This window comes from Diabrotica virgifera, chromosome 2, assembly GCF_917563875.1.
Source record: "Diabrotica virgifera virgifera chromosome 2, PGI_DIABVI_V3a".
NCBI lineage: Eukaryota > Metazoa > Arthropoda > Insecta > Coleoptera > Chrysomelidae > Diabrotica > Diabrotica virgifera.
Window position 1 is genome coordinate 70,449,212 of NC_065444.1, and position 20,998 is coordinate 70,470,209.

At 32.1% G+C, this 20,998-nt stretch overlaps 1 protein-coding gene across 1 annotated transcript in view; it reads right to left on the reverse strand.

Moving 5' to 3' along the window:
- LOC114338817 (uncharacterized) overlaps positions 1–20,998 on the reverse strand; it is a 373,188-nt gene that overhangs the window by 69,140 nt on the left and 283,050 nt on the right. Inside the window, exon 2 of the mRNA XM_050643757.1 lies at positions 3,245–3,456. Coding sequence (XP_050499714.1) covers positions 3,245–3,456 — 212 coding nt within the window. The remainder of the gene's footprint in view (positions 1–3,244; positions 3,457–20,998) is intronic.

Here is a 20,998-nt window from a genome sequence, read left to right on the forward strand (position 1 = left end):
AATGTATTTGTCGGTACCATTTCAAACTACTGACAGAATTCCGCCAGTCTTTCCCCTCTTTCGTTCCTTATTTGTAGTCCAAATTCACCAATAATGTTTTGGAATTTACCTTTGCCTAATTTGGAATTAAAATCCCCCATTGTTATTGTTATATATCTATTATTGGTGCTGTCTAGTGTTTTTTTAATGTCATTGTAGAACTGTTCTATTTCATTTTCATCTTTATCTGCCGTTGTGGCCTACACCTGTATGATATGAAGGGTTCTATGCGCCGTTTGGGCTGTGGTCATTAACACTCTATCCGATATAGGAACAAAACAAGTTACAGCCTGATTTTTATTTACTGGCATACAATAAAAAAGGTTACAAGATGTCGGATTATTATGTCAATTAACATAAATATTTTGTCTTTGTTTTCTCAGCAGATTATTTTCCTTTATTTTTATTTTCCCAATAAAATAATAAATTGCAAACGATGCCACAAAGAAACAGCTTCAGAACGATATTAATTTCTAAAACATCCCTCGTAATTTACTTTAATATAGACTGTAAAAGAGGAAGTTATTTTCACGTGAAATCGTAAATTACTTTAAGCATAATTCTTCTTAGTTTTTTGTTAATAATACTGTTTTATAATTTAGATACACTACCGACTACTAATAGAAGATCAAGTGTATGCAATTATCTTAAAAGTATAATCATAGAAGATTAAAATGAAATATTTGTTTTACTGGGGTCATCCTTTCTTCTTTCTAATGTGTTTGCTCCGGAGGTTTGCGATTATTGGCGATTATTTCTAAGTTATATTGCAAGGTACATTGATTTGCCATTTATGCTTCCTTATAGAACAAATTGAATGATGATTGGCAGATTGGCGAATATCGAAGCCTTTTTTGCTTAATAAAGTACCTACCAATTTAGATCAATATTTTCTTAAGTTAAACATAGACGTGGAAATAAAGACAAAGAAATAATTAACACCGTAAAGAACAGAAAATTGGTATACTTCGGCCACATTATGCATAACGATAAATACCGACTGCTACAGTTGATTCTACAAGGCAAGATTGAGGGCAGGAGAGGCCCTGGGCGCAGACGTATATCCTGGCTGGCCAATCTTAGGAAGTGGACTGGTCTAACGTCAACTGATCTATTTCGAGCTGCGTAAATAGAATAAGATGCGTCAATGTGGTCGCCAACATCTCCAGAAGACAGGTACCTTTAGAAGAAGAAGTGGAAATAAAGCACTAAAATTGCCTAAACCTCTTTTAAAACTAAACTTTTTTAAAGTAAGTAAGACGGATGGTTGTGAAACCTTTTGCATTCGAGTCGGGAGAGCTTTAGAAAAATTCTTGAACATTTGGCATGTGGGACCAATGCAAATTGCATTGTTGTAGGTACAAAATGCATTTTACAAAGTGCATCTCAAAGTGTTCAAAAAATAAAAATTCACAACTCGGAAAATAATCATGGAAGTGAGTTCAATTTTCATACACTGGGGTTTTTGATATTGCTCAACAGGAATATTGGGTCCACGAAGCTGTAATAGGTACCTGGTGCCCGATATCCAGGTATGCACGTCGTCTGGAGTTATTTGGAAATTCATTATGAAAATCGTTGGTACTTGTTATCCCGAGGTTTTTGAGGTCACTGAACACCAATATTACTTCGGCAATGCTGTACGATATACCTGGTGTCCGGTCTCTACGTCATCTACTGGACTTTTATGAATATTCCTGATGAAAATAGTTGAAATTTATTACCTCGCGGTTTTTGAGGTCGCTTAACACAAATATTGCATCGAATATGATGTAAGATGTACCTGGTGTCCGGTATCTACGTCATCTCCGGGAGTTTTATGAAAATTTGGAATAAAAATTGTTGAAACTTGGATTTTTAAGGCTACTCAGAGCTTTAACCATATACTCGAGGTACTGACATATTCATATCTAAAAAAATAATTAATATCAATACTAAAAAATTCGAACTTTTTATTTTTTTAAATTTCCGCTCTTAATTAAAATAACTTACTGTAATTGTTACTCACTATTGAATTTTATAAAGAATTTCCATAAGACGACGTAGATACAGGACACCAGGTACCTCGTATAGCATCTTTCATGCAATATTAGTGTTCGGCGACCTCAAAAACCGCGAGGTAATAAATTTCAACTATTTTCATAACAAATTTTCATAAAACTTCAGGAGATGACGTAGATATCGGCACCAGGTACATCGTACAGCATCTTCGATGCAATATTTGTGTTCAGCGACCTCAAAAACCCAGAGATAATAAATTTCAACTATTTTCATAAAAATTTTTTATGAAACTCCAGGAGATAACATAGATACCGGTCCCCAGGTGCATCGTACAGCATCGTCGAAGCAATATTCATGTTCAGCGACCTCAAAAACCTCGAGAAAACAAGTTTCAAGGATTTTCATAAGGAATTTTAATAAAACTCCAGGAGACAATATATCGGGATACCTGGCACCAGCTGTAAGAGGCACCTCTTACAGCTTCACCGACCCGATATTCCTGTTCAGCGACTACAAAAACCCGCCAAGTATAAAAATTGAATTTATTTCCATGATTGTTTTCCGAGTTGTGAATTTTTATTTTTTGAATACTTTGGAAAATGCATTTTCCGCCTGCAACAATGTAATTTTCATGTCCCTCATGCCAAGTGTCCAATAATTTTCTTGAAGCTCTCCCGAATCGGATGCAAAAGGTTTCATAACGATCCGTCTTACTTTAAAAAAGTTAGAGGTGTAATGCTTTATTTTCTCGCCTAACGCCGCGTTACAAAATTCATTTTGGCTCTAATTTAATTTTGCTGTTATTTTCTTTTAAGAAATAATTTTACGCAGCACATTATCTTTTTTTAATACTCGTTCTAATTTCAGTACTTTAAAATCTTAAATAGGAGTCCCCATTTTTTATTGCAGATTTGGATTCCTCACGTAAAAATAAGTAACTTTTATTCGAGACATTTTTTCGAATTATGGTTAGATGGAGCTATAATCGGAAAAAGCGATTGTTGGAAATGGAAAATTAAATTAAAAATGGAAAGTCCCCACTTTATGGAAAACTTAACTTAACTTTTTTTGGTTTTAGGACTTACTCTTCACAACCCAATAGGTCCCCATAACGCTCGAGTAACTGCAAATTTAGCATACTTTCCTCGCCTACTATTACAACATACTTGATCGTATCTAAAAATAATTATTAAAAAGTTCTCACCGTTTGTTTGTTGATAGCTCTGGTAACAGCACATCTATAGACATCTTTCAGATCAAGCTCTAGTATAGCTAAGGATCCAGTTGAGTCAGTATGAGGTCGACAAGCAGGATCAGGATAGTCTCTCAGACCTTGGATATATACCGACATTGTGGTAGAGGAGATTGGTACTTCTACCCTCATTTGCGTTGGAGTACATTTTACTTTTGGAGATACTGAAATAAAAAAAATATGTAAATACGTTGTTGGAAATAAGTTTCTTTGTGGCATTACAATTATTTTTCTTATAGAAATGATATCAATCAATACGGAAATCAAAAACTTTATTAATGTTTTGTCAATATAAAAGACAAGAATGGAAACGTACTAACGGAAGATAAGCAAATAATGGAAAGATGGAGAGAACATTTCAAAGAACTAACACATGGAGACATGGACAACACAGTGGAGATACAAGAAATTAATGAAGAACAAGTGGAATCCATAACAAGAGAGGAATTAGAGAAAGCAATAGAAAGAGTAAAATTAGGCAAAGCACTACGCAAGGATGATATCACCCCGGAAATGATAAAATCCATGGGAATAGAGGGTATGGACAGCATGAAAGAACTAATGAATCATATCATAAATAGAGCAGAATTACCAAAGGACTGGAAAAAAGACATTATATTACCAATACACAAAAAGGGAGACAGGAAAAACTGTAATAATTACCGAGGTATCAACATATCAAGTATCCATAGGAAGATATTCACAAGAATAATAGAGACAAGAATAAAAACCCAAATATATAGAAACAACTATGGAAGATATAGAGTGTGTATTCAGGAAGGACAGAAGCACGCAAGACCTAATATTCACAATAAGACAAGTAAGTGAGAAGGTAATCAATTAAATTAGAAAGCTATACATATATGCTTTATCGATCTGCAAAAGTCGTTTGACAGAATCCTAAGAAATGACTTATGGAAGACACTAAAAGAAAGGGGCATCGACAGGCACATAATAAAAGTAACAAAGGGATATGTACAAAAATAATACAAATACAGTAAAAACCAATTTAATAAGAATACGAGGAATCCATAGAATTTACTACAAGTCAAGGCGTCAAACAGGCATGCGTGTTGAGTCCACTGCTATTCTCAGTGGTACTGGATGAAGCAATAGAGAAAGCCAAGAGAAGAATAAGAAAACTAACATTAGGATACTGGCAAATGAAACAGATTCAACTATCGGAGCTACTATTTGCAGACGACATGGTACTGGTAGCAGAAAACAGAGAAGACTTACAGAACAATCTTGAAATCCTAGAAGAAGAACTATCAAACATAAATATGAAAATTAATATAGAGAAAACAAAAACAATGATAATTTCAAATACGAAGAAGACACACGCAATAGAATTAGACGCAAAACAACTAGAGCAAGTGGAATATTTTAAATACCTAGGAGCAATAATTGAATAAAATGGTAAACAAGAAATGGAAATAAACGAGAGAATGGGACTAACAGGAAGCTTATTTAACACTATGAAAACAACATTTTTGGGGAAAAAAGAGATACCGGAGAAAGTAAAAACGGCAATCGTCAGATCAGTAGTTAGACCAACAATCATGTATAGCAGCGAAACATGGACATTGACGGGAAGACAAAAATCCAGAGTCAATGTTATGAAAATGAGGTTCCCGAGGAAAATAGCACACAGAAAGAGAACAGACAAAATACGAAACGAAATACTCAGACAAAACCTAAAACTAGAACCAATCAATGAAAAAATAGTAGAGGGTCAACTCAGACGGTTCGGGCACGTGTGTAGAATGTCGAACGAGAGACTAACAAAACGAGTGTTCGAAACGAGAGTGCAGGGGAAAACAAAAGAGGAAGACCAAGAGTTATGTGGGTAGATAAAATCAGGAAAGAAATCGAGAAGAAAGAATTAACATTGGAAAGTGCAAGAAATCTAACACAAGATCTGAAAGCATGGAGACTACAATACCAAACTTAACTCCACCAGCTTACACCTAAAGATAGAAAGGCATAGGACTAAGTAAGTAAGAAACAATAAAATAAAATAAGATAGAATAAGTTGTACCCTGATAAAACAGTACTTAGTTCCTAGTCCAATATTTCCTCAATTCCTTAATAATACCCACACCCGAAATGAAAAAACTTTGTAACACACTTTTACATAGTTTAATATGCAATGTTTTAAATAATTTTTATACCACACAAATTTTTTTCCTGTATAAAGTTTCATAATATATTTTTTCTATAGATGCTATACAATGTGCAACTTCTCTCACTACTTACATATGTTCAAAACGAACAATTTCTCACGCAGTGAGAAAAGTCGGCCATTGCAGTGAGAAATATTTTTCTGACGGGTTGTCCGCCGGTTTTCAATACATATCATCGCCGTTTCCATTGTAGCATGCACAATACAAACACAGTTAATGTTGTCAATAAAAATGTTTTGAAACAAAACTTACCAGGAATTACCTTTCAAAACTGTTCAAAATAACTGTTAATTAGAATTTTAAATAAATAACTAAGGTATATAAATTTTAAGAATAATAAATACCTGCATGTATATGTATTTTATTTCAATTTATGTATATAATATACCTAAAAGCACCTAAATTATTTAATTTTAAAGTTTGAACTCTTGACAAAACCGCATACATAGAAAAAGTACAGTGTACAACACATGAGAAAACGACATATTTATTTCTCCCTCGCTTGATTTGCGGCCCTCGCCTCGTGCCTCGGCTCGTGTCAACAAACTTCTGCGCTCGTGAGAAATATATCTTTTTTCTCAATTGTTGTACAATATACTATTTTTTAATTTTAATGACGGATTTCATGACTTTTGACGTAGCTTATCGGATACAACGCTTGGAGTTCTGTCGTTGTCATATATATTGGGATATGGAAGATTGGAGAAACATTCTGTAGAGACGAATCTCGTTTTACGAGATTTTTACCTGATGGCCGCCAAATAGTATGGAGAATGCGTCGAGAACGATATATCCAATGTTGCTTAACTACTACTATAGTTTGGTGGAGGTACAAGGATTTTTTTATAGCATGGACTATATTATGTCAATCAGCCAGTCACAACATGACTAATATATCAAGAAGAATAAACATTTAAAGTCCATAAAATATCAATAACGAAGAAAAGTTCTTCTAAGGTAAGCTAATTATAGCTTCCTTTCAACATCATAGGTGTGTTCAAAAACGATCTACAAAAATTTAACAACAATAACAATAATATAAGAATAATAAACAAGACGGTGAGGTCTGAGATCCTCAAAGTTCCATAGCAAGTTTTTTCTTTGTTTTTAACTTCCGCGGCTCCCTACTCAATTCTAAAGCCGCTTTGCTATGGACTGTCCAAGTTGCTCACCATATTTTCTCTATATACATACATACACATATACACACATATACTTTTAATACTTGACACTACAAAACTATTTTGGTACTTGACAGAAACATCACCAACGCATTATACATACTCTCCTGTCCATTGGCAAAGATACTAAGGATATTAAACGGAGCCGGTATCTTAAGTTTATGTAGCTGCTGAATAAATCGATCTGTTTCATTCTTATATTTTTGGCATTCAAAAAAAAAAATATGATCTAAATCACCTTTTTTATCACAATTTGGACATTGATCATTTTCCAGAACACGAATTTTATGCAGGTGTGTGAGATAACAGGCGTGACCAAAACGAAGACGTGTTATAGTTGTGATGTATTTTCTTGAATGGCTGGAACTACGCTCTATTCGGTATTTTCTTTTGTATACTACAGTACCTAAGAAGGGTTGGCATAAGTATGATGGGACCAACATTCATTCCCAATTGTGAGGTATTTCATTTTAATATAAGAGACTGCATCACAAAAACTTACAGGATGTTTATTAGGCAAACCATTTTTAACACTTTTTTCGCCAGCATATCAACATGCTCATTATGTTCAAGACCGAAATTTATTAACTGTTTGTAGTTTCAAGTATCGTTTTTTGATTGCATATATGATATAATTGGAGGAGTAACTTAGGTACTTAGTCAAAACCAAGGAATTTAAAACAGACAGGCATAAGGATATGGAGCGGCATTTCTTTGGAGGCACATAAAGATCTGGTTATGCTAGGGGAAGTTAGCCCAAATGCTGATACGTATATTAAGGAATGTCAGGACGAACATGAATTACCTTATATGAATTTTTGTAATTTTCAGGTAAAATTTCTCCTAATGCAGGATAATGCTCTGCCGCACATAGCCAGGGTAAAAATGGCTGGTATTCCGTTACTAGCCTGGCCTCCTAGCAATCCAGACCTTTACCCGATAGAGCATTTGTGGGACAACTTGGAAGAGTGGATATACAAAATTACGGCGAGTTTGAAACTGTGGTAGAGTTAGAACAGGAGCTAATAAACGAGTGGGAACAAATACCTCAAAACGAGATTACTGCTTTGATTCAGAATGCCAGAAAGGATGAGAGCTGTTATTCGAGCTCGAGGAAGATATATTGATTTTACTATCCATATTTTAGAAATATTTTATGACTTTAATTTGAAAAATATCTTACTCTGGAATAAAAAAAATGTAAATGTTTATTTGTTGTTAAATTAGTCAATATTTTCGAACTTGCTTTTTATTTTATGGTTTGTTATCCAAGTTTTTCTAATACTATTTATTTGAATCAAAATAAACTAGTGTCCGGTTATTTTTGCGAGTCAGTGTAGCAGGGAAGACAAACACGGTCATTTCAGCTCAGAAAAAAAAACAATAGTCATCAGCAAAGAACCGACCAGTTGTAAAATAGAAATTGACAGAATCAGCATTAAACAGAATATGCAAATCAACTATTGAGGCATTACATCCAATTATGATTATGTAGAAGCAGAGGTAAAAAAACAAATGCAGAAATCCAAATCAGCAGAATATCTAAACAATACAATATGAAGGATATACACTGAGAAGCAAAATTAACCGGACACCTTAAAAATGGGCTATTTTTGATGTATCGAATTTCTTAAGCCTGTTGTGCGATTTGAGTGATTTTTTAATATGTTATAGCCGTATTCTTTAAGAATATCGCTATAATAATATTGTTGCTAAACAGGTAAATTTTCACTGTATACCGGGTGTACCAATGAAACTGTTTTTTCTCAAATTTCGCGCCACCCTGTGGAATCAAATCAAATCAAATTTATTCAAAAATATGTGTGTACAACATTTTACATTTCGATCCTATACTATTAGTGTCGACTGACTCAGCACCATGCCTAGGCAAGAGTTGCCTGTTTTGCACTGTACTATGTCAATCGAAACTGTATCAATTGTACATAAAAGTAGTATTAAGGTTGGAACTTAACATACCTAACTATCGAAGAGATAATGCAACAGAACAAGACGGACGGTAAACCTCTCTAGCTGCTGAATACTTTGTTAATTATAATACCAATATACACCCAAATTTTACTCTGATTATGCTGTCGTTCATATATTAAGACATTGCGTCCAAAAATAATTGTAAGTGGGTTTTTAGATAGGTTTTATGTATTTTTTAAATTTAAATAATTTAGGTTCTTGTTTGATATGTATAGGAATTATGTTATAAAATTTAGGTCCAAAGAACATTAGGGATCTTTGTGTTACTGATTTTTTGAACTGCTGAATACTAATATCCATATTTGTTACTGATCGAGTTAATCGGTTGTTTTGAAATTTAAATTATTTTGAGTTTATATAAACATTTAAAACACAGTTGTAGATGTAGAGGGATTTAACACTAAATATCTTGGATTCATCATATAATTTTTTTGTTGGATACAGTTTTCTTTTATAAAAATTATTTTTAATAGAGTTTATTATTAATTTTGAGTTTATATAAACATTTAAAACACAGTTGTAGATGTAGAGGGATTTAACACTAAATATCTTGGATTCATCATATAATTTTTTTGTTGGATACAGTTTTCTTTTATAAAAATTATTTTTAATAGAGTATTTTGAACTGTTTCTAAAATGTTAAGAGTTTTGTTAAACGCGCCACCCCATGCTACAATACAATATCTTAAGACTGATTCTGCAAGCGAGTTATAAACCATGATTAATTTTTTCCTGGGTAGAATATCTCTCAAGATATAAAATTTATGCATTAGAGCCCTTATTCGTTTAATGACATGAGTGATATGGTCTGACCAACGTAAATGTTGATCTATGAAGACACCTAAATACTTTATAAAGAAAACTTTTTCTATTGAAGAACAGTCACAATTTTGTCCTTGACATTTTGCGTTATGCAATTTTATATGAAAATTTGTAGGTTGGTCAACAATTGTTGGGCTAAAGGAGATATATTTTGTTTTATTAATATTTAATGTCAGTTTGTTAAATTTTAGCCATAAGTTTAGCTGTTTTAGGTTCATTTCAGAGCTGGTTTTAACCTCCTCCCATGTTTTCGGCATAAATAATATTGCCGTGTCATCGGCATAACAAACAATGTGGCCGTTGAAACTATTAATTCTTGTGATATTGTTCAGATAAATATTAAATAAAAGTGGTCCTAATACTGTTCCTTGTGGTACTCCGAATTTTATTATAGATTCAGAACTCAAATATGGGCCAATTTTTACTCGTTGAGCTCTTTCCGACAAATAATCTGCTATTAGATTTAGTGCAATTCCCCTAACCCCATAATTACTTAGTTTATCTAAGAGAATTTTATGAGAGACCGTGTCAAACGCCTTAGCTAAATCAAGGAAAACCACTAAGCATTTCAGTGATTCATCCACAGCTCCTATCACTTTCTCCAGTAGGTCAACTACAGCCCTTTCTGTACTTGATTTTTTTACAAAACCAAATTGCTTATCTGAAATAACCTTATTTATATGAAAAAATTCAAGCAACCTTTCTTTTAGGGCCATTTCAAATATTTTAGCAAAATTATTTATTAAAGAAATGGGCCTATAGTTGTTCAGTTTACTCGAATTTTCGTATTTAAAAATGGGGGTGACTGTAGATTCTTTCCATTGTAGTGGTATTTTACCACTTTGAAAACACAAATTTATAATATGAATTAAAGGCTGTGAGATTAGATCATGCATATTTTTTATTGTTTTAGCATACAATTTATCTGGTCCAGGAGCACAGTTATTTTTTAACTTTGATATTAGTATTGTTACTTCATTTTTAGTTACTGGTTTTAAGAATAAGCTAGATTCAACCTTATCATTAGCAATAAAATTATCAGGTATACTTGTCACCGGTATTCTATTTGCCATATCAGCACCAATATTAGAAAAGAAATTATTAAACATATCTGCTTTTTCTTTGTTATTACTTACAGTTATATCGTCATTTACAATTATTGATATGTGTTCAATGTTTTTAGATTTTTGATTCCGACCAGAGATATCATTTATAATATTTCACATTTTTTTTGTGTTTCCACCACCTTCATGAATTTTATTTTGATAAAAGTCATTCTTGGTTTTTTTTAGTAGACTATTAAGTTTGTTTCTATAATTTTTATATTCAGCATTAAGTGATGGTGAAAATTGTTTTAATAATTTCTTTTTAAGAAAATCTCGTCGTTTGATTGACGATATCAGCCCCATCGTTATCCAGGGTTTTATTTTTGATATTTTTTTATTCATACTTTTTACCTCCGTAGAGGTTTGTATGTAATTATTTAAGTTATTTATAAATGTATCATATGTAACTTGAGAATCTATTTTGTTTATATAAATATCATTCCAATGTTCATTTTTTAAAAGCTGTTGTAGTTTTCCGATATTAAGGTTTTTAATTATGACTGGAGATTCAGGTGTAGGGTTTTTTTTAGTTTTATTATTTACCAAAACGGCTGGAGTGAAGTGATCAGTCATGTCAGTGTGAAAAACGAACGGATCAATACGAACGGAATATTCTAGCATTTATAAAATACTCAAATTAAAACTCAACTATAGCCTCATGATTTCTCAACATTCTGTTTTTGATTCATTCGCTTATGTTGGACCATAAAAAAGGTAGGTTCTTTAACAATTAGCCATGTTTTTCATCAATACAGGCTGTTTTTAAATAAGTATGGCAAACTTCAAGAGCTAATTCTACATGAAAAAATAATGACAGTTTGCTTCGTAAACCTATGTCCGCAAATGATTCGTTTCTGGGATAGAGGGTGTTGAATTTTTTTTTACAAACTGACCATTCATTTATTTCTTTAAAACCAATTGAGATATGCAAATGAAATTTAGTGGGTTTTAAGACGTAGTTATTGGACATTTTTTGAAATACAAGTAAGAATTCAATATTCACCATTGGCGCGCATACGGATAATATGACGGCTCATATTGGTCCAACTTTTTTATGGTCCAACATAAACGAATGAGTCAAAAAACAGAATGTTAAGAAAACATGAGGCTATAGTTGGATTTTATTTTCAGTATTTTATAAATGCTAGAATATTCCACAGGGTGATGCGAACTTTGAGAAAAAACACAGTTGGATTGGTACACCCGGTATTCAATGAAAATTTAACTGTTTAGCAACAATACTATAACAGCGATACAGTTAAAGAATAAGGCTATATATAATATATTAAAAAAATCACTTAAATCGGACAACAGGTTTACGAAATTCGAGACATCAAAAATGACCCATTTTTAAGGTGTCCGGTGAGTTTTGCACCCCAGTGTATTAGGATGGAAACTAAGACAAGCATTTTACAAAGTGGCTATAAAATCAATAATTATACAGTGATGAGTGAGCTAATAACCGGCAAAATAACGGAAAAGACGGAAAACATAATACGTTTTGAAATAAAAAGATATGAAATGTATACATGTAATCACTTATAAAGGTATTATTTTAGCCTATAACGTTTTTTACGGGGCCTGATGATGAGGTATATATTGAAAAATACATAGTTGCTTTTTATCTTGCCATAAATACAAGATTATTTTTGATCACTATTACTTATCTCTACACTTAGGTCTTATATTGTTAATATGTTCACCATCAGCAACTTTTTCAGGTATCAGGAAAAACTTAAAATAATGCGAGAAAAATGTTTATGTTTTGTTGAAAATAGCTGTAATTTTTTGTGCATTACGCTATTTTATTTTAATGAGTAGGTACCCAGCATTTTAACACTTGAGCATTACCCAGCACAATTATTTACAAAGTTCTTCACACTGATTGTCTGCCCTTAAAAAACCTTTTTGCCTTCAAGTCTAGTACAGTGGAACCCCGATAAGTCGGCCCCTGATAACCCGGAAGTCCAGCTAACCCGGACCGATTTTCATCAGACAAACATTTCAACAATAAAAATGTACTATCCGTTGCAAGATAATTCGGATGGAATTCCCCAGATTATTTTGTGCTTGATATCTAGGCTATTGATTTTATTCAAAATTAGATAGCTAAAAGGAACTACAACGTTAACGGGGCTTTATTATTTCATATGGCCAGTGGACATCTATATATGAAAAAACCGCGGAATGCTACCATTTAAAGGGGTGCGTTTTTGAGAAATGGGTGCATTAGTCCCTGGGCACAGGTTACATTAGGGTGAGTTCTATGCACTTTTGGTACAAACATATCTACATAATAATTGTTCCTGGTTTAATTTCGCATCTAAATATTACTATTTAAAAACAATGATACTTTTTTTTATAAAAATATATTCAAAAGAAAAAGCACAAAGAAACCCAAAAGAAAGAAATTTTGTTTTTTGTCCCATAACTTTTGTCCACGAGGATATAGGTATAGACATTGCTTTACAGAAAAAAAAACCTACATATTTTGTCTTTAAAATGTTGTTTAGTAGAGGTAATTAGGATTTATAGTTTTCGAAATATGATTTTTCAAAGTTCGCCACTCACAGCAATTTTCCTTGTTATCTCGCAAATATTGTTCTGTAACTCTTTTCTACGTAACTTTAGGTATATGCAATGGTACACGTAATAGGAATAGAAATCAATTACCTTTAAAATGGTCTACTGTATAACGTTGTATGACTTTTTTTTAAAGAGATTATGGTTTTTCAAGGTTTTTTACTTTTAACGTTTTTTTATAATATAAAAATAAAATAATATTATAAGTATAATATATTATATATTATATAATATTATATTATATGTAGTATATTTAATATAATATTATATTATATGTTATATACTATATAATACCTAATATAAAAAAATATCTATTATTTTTTATATTTTTTACGATTATTTTTGAAATTTCTCATTATAACTTTTTTCTTCTACATTTAGGTATATATTATATTATAAATATAATAAAAAAAGCTTATTTTGTTTACTTTAAAATGGTGTATTACAAAAAATTCTTGGATTATTTTTGAATAAGATATTATTTTTCAAAATGTAATAAGTACTTGTAATAACGATTTTTGATTTTAGGATTATTTTTTAAATTTCTCACTATAACTTTTTTTCTTGTACATGAATATACTATATATTGCTCAATAAAGAGGGCTTACTTTCTGTTATTTAAAATGGTGTATCATCTATATTTAAATAATGGAAACCGAGTGATTCTTTGATATTTTTTTTACCTTTATTATTTAAAACTATTTCTTTTACAAAAATTACATAAACATTAGTCTTAGAAAACATCACTTTAGTTAAAATTATTTAAACGTTGACATTTAAAAAATTTTCAAAATCAAAGTCCATCTCTTCGTTAGTATTAGCTTCAATATCTTTCTCTGACACCTCAGTTATCTTATAGTTCTCACAATTAGTACCCATGCACATGCACCCTTTGCAGAATATTGAACAACTAATTCTTATCTTCCTACAACCGCAGTTTTTTGTTCATCCTTTGGTACATTTATATGCTATTTTTTCAAGCAAAGCTTGTAATGCAGGAGCTTTGACAGTAAATATTGGAATTAATCCATATTTTGAAGTTTGCCCGGCCGAGTCAAGTGGATCCAAAGTATTACCTATAAAAAATAATATTCAATCATAACACACAATCACATAAAAAAATAATGAGAAATTTAAAAAATAATCCTAAATTCAAAAATCGTTGCAAGTACTTATTACATTTTGGAAAAGCATATCTTTTTCAAAAATAATCCTAAAATTTTTTATAATACACCATTTTAGAAAAAAAAGTTATAATGGTAAATTCAAAAAAATAATCGTAAAAAATATAAAAACTCGTTAAAAATATAAAATCTTGAAAAAGATAACCTCTTTAAAAGAAGTCGTACAACATTATACAGTAGAACATTTTAAAGGTAATTGATTTCTATTCCTCTTACATGTACCATTGAATAAATATACTTAAAGTTACGTAGAAAAAAGTTACAGAACAATATTTGCGAAATAACAAGGAAAATTACCCAAAATTGCTGTGAGTAGCAAACTTTGAAAAATCATATTTCGAAAACTGTAGATCCTAATGACCTCTACCAAAAATCATTTTAAAGAGAAAATATGTAAGTTTTTTTTCTGTAAAGCAATGTCTATACCTATATCCTCGTGGACAAAAGTTATGGGACAAAAAACAAAATTTCTCTCTTTTGGGTTTCTTTGTGCTTTTTCTTTTGAATATATTTTTGTAAAAAAAAGTATCTTTGGCTTTAAAAAGCTATATTTAGATAGGAAATTTAACCGGGAACGATTTTTATGTAGACATGTTTGTACCAAAAGTGCACAGAACTCACCCTAATGTAACCTGTGCCCAGGGAACTAATTCACCCATTTCTCAAAAACGTACCCCTTCAAATGGTAGCACTCCGCGGTTTTTTCATATATAGAGATTCATTGACCATATGAAATAATAAAACCCCGTTAACGTTGTAGTTCCTTTCTATAGTACATAATCAATAGCCTAATCGGCCCAGTCTCTGTGATCTATTTAGTAATACGGTTCAAATTTGTTTTCCAGTATGGAAAATAACATGAAAAATTAAAGTTATCAACTTTTAGCACTACCACAATGTTAACATTTGGTAATGTCGCATGTAGTAGTGCCAAGTTGCATCTAAATGAATTTTTTAACAAAACTAATATTTTAAGCAATATTTTGGTGAAAATTAGCCCCCTGCCATGGCATGAGGGTTGCCAGATCTGCTAACAATTCTCGAATTTTTGCATTAACATGAACCGAATAAATAGCAATTACGTTGTAAGCTCCATGGTAATGCTAAGCCACCAAAATTGTACTCAAATATGTTCAATTTTGGTGGCTTAGCATGTAAACATCCTGTTCAGCACTAATGATGATCTGTAATCAGATCGAAAACTAGGTCTGCATATGTAATGTAGCCCTTTTTAGGGAATTGTAGCAATAAATTGTACACCTTTTATAAAGGATTTTACTCGACTCAAAAATATTGGCAATATCATTTTAAAGTCATCTACTTTAAAATTTATAACATATTTATGTCTGAATTGTCAATGCGATTAAGCCAAATAAAATAAAATAATTAGAAGAATTTTTTTACCAAGCGACAAAAACAAAATTTGTTTAATTTATTAATGTTTTGCATTTTGTAAATAAAATAGTAAATATTTTTTGTTATACATAGTTATTCTTCTGTTACATTGGTTGTGTACTCTTGTGCACTAAACAGTATAATGAAAGTAAAAGTATTTACAATGAAGTAAAGCGTTACAATAATTCTTCACATTACAAGGTTGAATTCTTCCTCTAGTTGACCTCCTTGGCTGGAAATAAACTTCATCAACATTAACCGTCAATTGTCTTTGTTCTTTTGTAACGTCGGTACCTACATACTCTCGATTCGTCGTTGATTTAAAAATAAAATGAGTTTAATGAAAGTAAATCGAGTAATACTGGGAATAACAATAAATTATATAATATTCACTAATTTTATGGTATCCTTATTAAGTATGAAAAACTATTATTTAACTAATATCTAAGCTTAAAGGGTTAAATTAATTATTAAACTCTATAAGTTTACATAAAGTAACGATCTTCGAAATAAAACTCACACAGCACAAATATTTTCCCTTCCAAACCCTGAATATCTAAATGACTTCGTTAAGGTGAGTAAAAATATACCATCACCTATTTTGCCATAGCAAGATCCCATTTCCTATCTCCCTAATTTAAAAAAGGTTTCGAATTCATTATATTTATAAAACCAGTTGATAAATCTGAACTGATCCAAACAATGAATAGTATCAAAAGCAAATCTTCCTGTAGTACTCATGGACTATCCATAAAAATTTTCTCAAAACTCCCAGAAAATGTGTTGGAAGTCCTCGTCTTACTAATTAATGAATATTGTTAGAAAGGTAGAATTCTAGAGTGTCTAATGTCTGCAACTACATATATTATATCTATTGTCTCTGTGCAATAGGGAACTTGCATAAATTTTTAAATTCGAAAAAAATGTTATAAATCACAACAGAACATAATTTAAAACATGTATCAAAGATAAAAAAGTTTTGTTTGTCTTTCATTTGGCCCCTAAAGACGATTAAAAATTCAAATTAAAACAGGTGGTCCAAAACGCATCGTGACGTCACTGGGTTGTACATTACATTTTTCCAATAAAGTAAACAGAATTTTAAATTAGACGTTATAAACGTCAGTAGAAAATACATTTATGTGCCGTTACAAGTGTTTTTGATCGTTTGAACTATTCATACAAAATTTTTACTTTTACAAAATGGTTTTATTTTCAATAGTAAACCTTCGTTTTTGCATATAAATTAAATGCATATAATTATTTTGCTAACTTAAATATATACTTTTATATATATACATTGATTTATTACAATTAAGTTTGAAACATCTGAATAGTTCTGCTTCCCTTCCATTAACAAATATTTTTCTATCAAACAAACACTAAACATATCAAAATAGCATGTACTAAAATGTATAGTTACTGCGCAAGCTAAATAATGACGTCACTGGCTTGATGAAGTTTAATTCGCGTCTACCTAACTTTTTTATTTGCGTACACGTTAGCGTGTACCTAGACACAGCGAAATATAACCATAATCAAAACTAATGCAAAACTATGTGACGTCACGGGCCGTTTGAACTATTTTATACCGCAGAAGACTTCAAATATGTATTTCTAAGTTATTACGAGTTTTTGAAGAGTGAAATTTTGGAAATCTCATTTTTAAACAAAGCTGAACATTATTATCTAATAAAAAAAATGTGCAAGTTTCCTATTGCCCAGATTTAGATATGATAATATCGAACGAGTAGACCAAAATAGAAATTAAAATTAGAGTAGAAAAGGCTAGAGCGAATTTTAACAAATTGAGAAAGGTGATCTGCACAACAGATCTACTACGTTTTCTCGATTTTGTTTTACGGTGTACAGAAGAATTCTGAAAATATCATTGACAGAATACGTCACAAACAAAGAGATTCTGAGCAAGGTGAATAAAGAAATGGAAGTCTTAAATACAATTAAAACCATAAAATTGGAATATCTCAGACATATTACACGTAGAGAGAGATACAACTTGGTCCAATTCATTATGCAGGGAAAGGTTCAAGGAAATAGAAGCATAGGGAGACGCAGAACATCGTGTCTGCGCAACCTGAGAGAATGGTACTGATGTACATCAAATGAACTTTTCAGAGCAGCCGTCTGCAAAGTCCGAATAGCTATGATGATTGCCGACTTCCGTTACGGAGGTGACAGTTGAAGAAGGATATGATAAGACTCAGTACATTTAAGCAAGAGACGTACATCTTCGTAAAAGTGGCCATAATAGACTTGTTATAACTTTAGCCTAGGGGTGAGCCACAATTGACTTCTCAGGTCGTGTTAAAGGCTGGTTGGTTAAGCACCCACTCGTATTTAACCTATCCTAACCTAACACGTATTTATAGACTGTAATGGGGCATACCTTTTAAGTAAAAATTATGAAACCTCAAGATTTCCTGGAGAAAATCAAAGATTTTTCAAATTTTACTATAATTAAGATTTTAGATAGAAGACATATTTGGCAACTTCGTTAGGAAGTAAACTTACGTGAAAAAGACATTGTAATCAAATTAAAATAAAAAGACTAAGTTTTCACTCTAATGGCATATAAAACAACATAATGCTATTCTACATCCCACCAGAATGAAAACAATGGGAACCTTCTCTAGTTACACCTCCGAGGCTTCTACAATTTGCAAGCCATACGGATGCTGAGACTAAGGAAGATGAAGGAATTCTACAATTTACAATTCACGTCCCATCTGCTCAGCGTGGTAAAGTTCCAACGAGAATGGTTCCCTTCATACTCCACGCAGAGTAAATGCAGATGGGACGTGAATTGTAAATTGTAGAATTCCCTCATCTTCCTTAGTCTCAGCATCCGTATGGCTTGCAAATTGTAGAAGCCTCGGAGGTGTAACCAGAGAAGGTTCCCATTGTTTTCATTCTGGTGGGATGTAGAATAGCATTATGTTGTTTTATATGCCATTAGAGTGAAAACTTAGTCTTTTTGCTAGCAGTTGCCGCTAGGGCATCTATGCCATTTCGTTCGTTGCAATCCGGGACTGCACGCTGGGGTTTGTTTTGGTTGGATCGGGGAGAGCAGCATATGTGCCTCCTGATGAGAGACTAATAAGTTTCGAAACCGGTAGGGGTGCTTGCAGCACTCTCTGATTGGACTAGAATATGGTTCGGCTGTGTTTTCGTTTTGCAACGAAATTGAAAATGGTTATTCATTTTTGATTTACATTTACTCTGCGTGGAGTATGAAGGAAACCATTCTCGTTGGAACTTTACCGCGCTGAGCAGATGGGACGTGAATTGTAAATTGTAGAATTCCCTCATCTTCCTTAGTCTTAGCATCCGTATGGCTTGCAAATTGTAGAAGCCTCGGAGGTGTAACCAGAGAAGGTTCCCATTGTTTTCATTCTGGTGGGATGTAGAATAGCATTATGTTGTTTTATATGCCATTAGAGTGAAAACTTAGTCTTTTTGCTAGCAGTTGCCGCTAGGGCATCTATGCCATTTCGTTCGTTGCAATCCGGGACTGCACGCTGGGGGTTGTTTTGGTTGGATCGGGGAGAGCAGCATATGTGCCTCCTGATGAGAGACTAATAAGTTTCGAAACCGGTAGGGGTGCTTGCAGCACTCTCTGATTGGACTAGAATATGGTTCGGCTGTGTTTTCGTTTTGCAACGAAATTGAAAATGGTTATTCATTTTTCAAATTAAAATAATTTTCAATAATAACTAGAAGAAGATATTACGTTTGTTAACACTGTGCTCTATAATTCAGTGGAATATGATTGATAATTTTCAAATTAACCAGGTAAATGATATAATAATATAATGATATACAACGCGCTACAAATTTAACAGGAAATCAGAGTGGGGAGCCCCAGGGATTTTCTCAAAATAATAATGATGATCCAAGAGACAGGTATCTTACATAGACGTCCAATAAGGTTTTGAAAAGAAGCAAATTGTTTCGAGTCTGAAATCTGAAATGTAATATTCTCTGTTTTTGTAGAATTTTAGAGCGGGGTGGTGTAACGAATCGGACAAGTTTAAACATAAAATCAGCTTACTGCATTTATGTACATTATGTTACCGGCCAGACCTGATTTCAGGACAAACTAGTTTGGCCTAGGCCAAACTAGTTTGTCCTGAACGCGTTAGGATAAACTAGTTTGTCCTAAGCGCTGTAGGATAAACTAGTTTGGCCTAGGCTGATATTAATACGGACACTGCAGGATAAAAACTAGTAAGCCCTTTATAATATACCTATAATATCAAAATAAATACTTAGATAAACTGAATAAAATACTCTGTAATTAGAAAATAATCATTTTTAGTAAAAGATAATGACTCGTCGTTAAAATTAACGGACAATTATTGGTAATACAAACAATCGTATTATAAAAAATAATCTGTGCTTTTTATAAAAGTGATAATAATTAGGTATACCTTAATAATTCTAAACATTATTTATTTTTTCATAGCGTGTTTTGGTGACACTTAGAATTGGGGATTATCATTGCCTTCTTGCTCTTGCATCTGTTTTTCTAACAGTGTTTGATGTAGCTACATTTGATAAAACCTTTTCCTGATCCAACTGAACCTCTCGTAGCTGCAACCCTTAACGATATTTCATGCCTTAGTTTATATCTACCACCTCTAAAAAAGTTTGATGGAAAATGTCGAATTCTGATCTGAAAACAATTAAGTCAAAACCTTTTAGAGACATTAATACCCCAAAACGTTAGATATATTATCTCTAAAATATCGCGAAGGTTGCAGCTACACGAGATTCAGTTGGATCGGACAAGGTTTTGTCAAATGCAGCTGGAACAAAACTATTGCACAAACAGATGCAAGTGCAAGAAGGCAATTATTATACTGCGCAATTGAAGTGTCACCAAAACACTCTATGGAAAATAAATATTGATTTTATAAAAAGCACTTATTATAGGAACCGAAGCTTTTCACCTCGCAATTTTTACAGAATGGAACGATTTGCTTGAAAATTTGAGAATAAGTAGTGAATAGTCCAAAGATCAAAATCTATATGATTCCGAAAGGCGTTTTTTTACAAATTTTATATTTAAACATTGTTTCGTATCTCTGATGCTAATCTTTCTATTCTAAAGAAAATGGCCTTTTTTACCAAACTACAAAAATTCGTTATTCGCTTTTAACTTCAGTTTTTTAAAAACATTCTAATCATTCTAAGCCAGCCAAACTTCTAGAATCTATTAATAATATATAAAGAAATA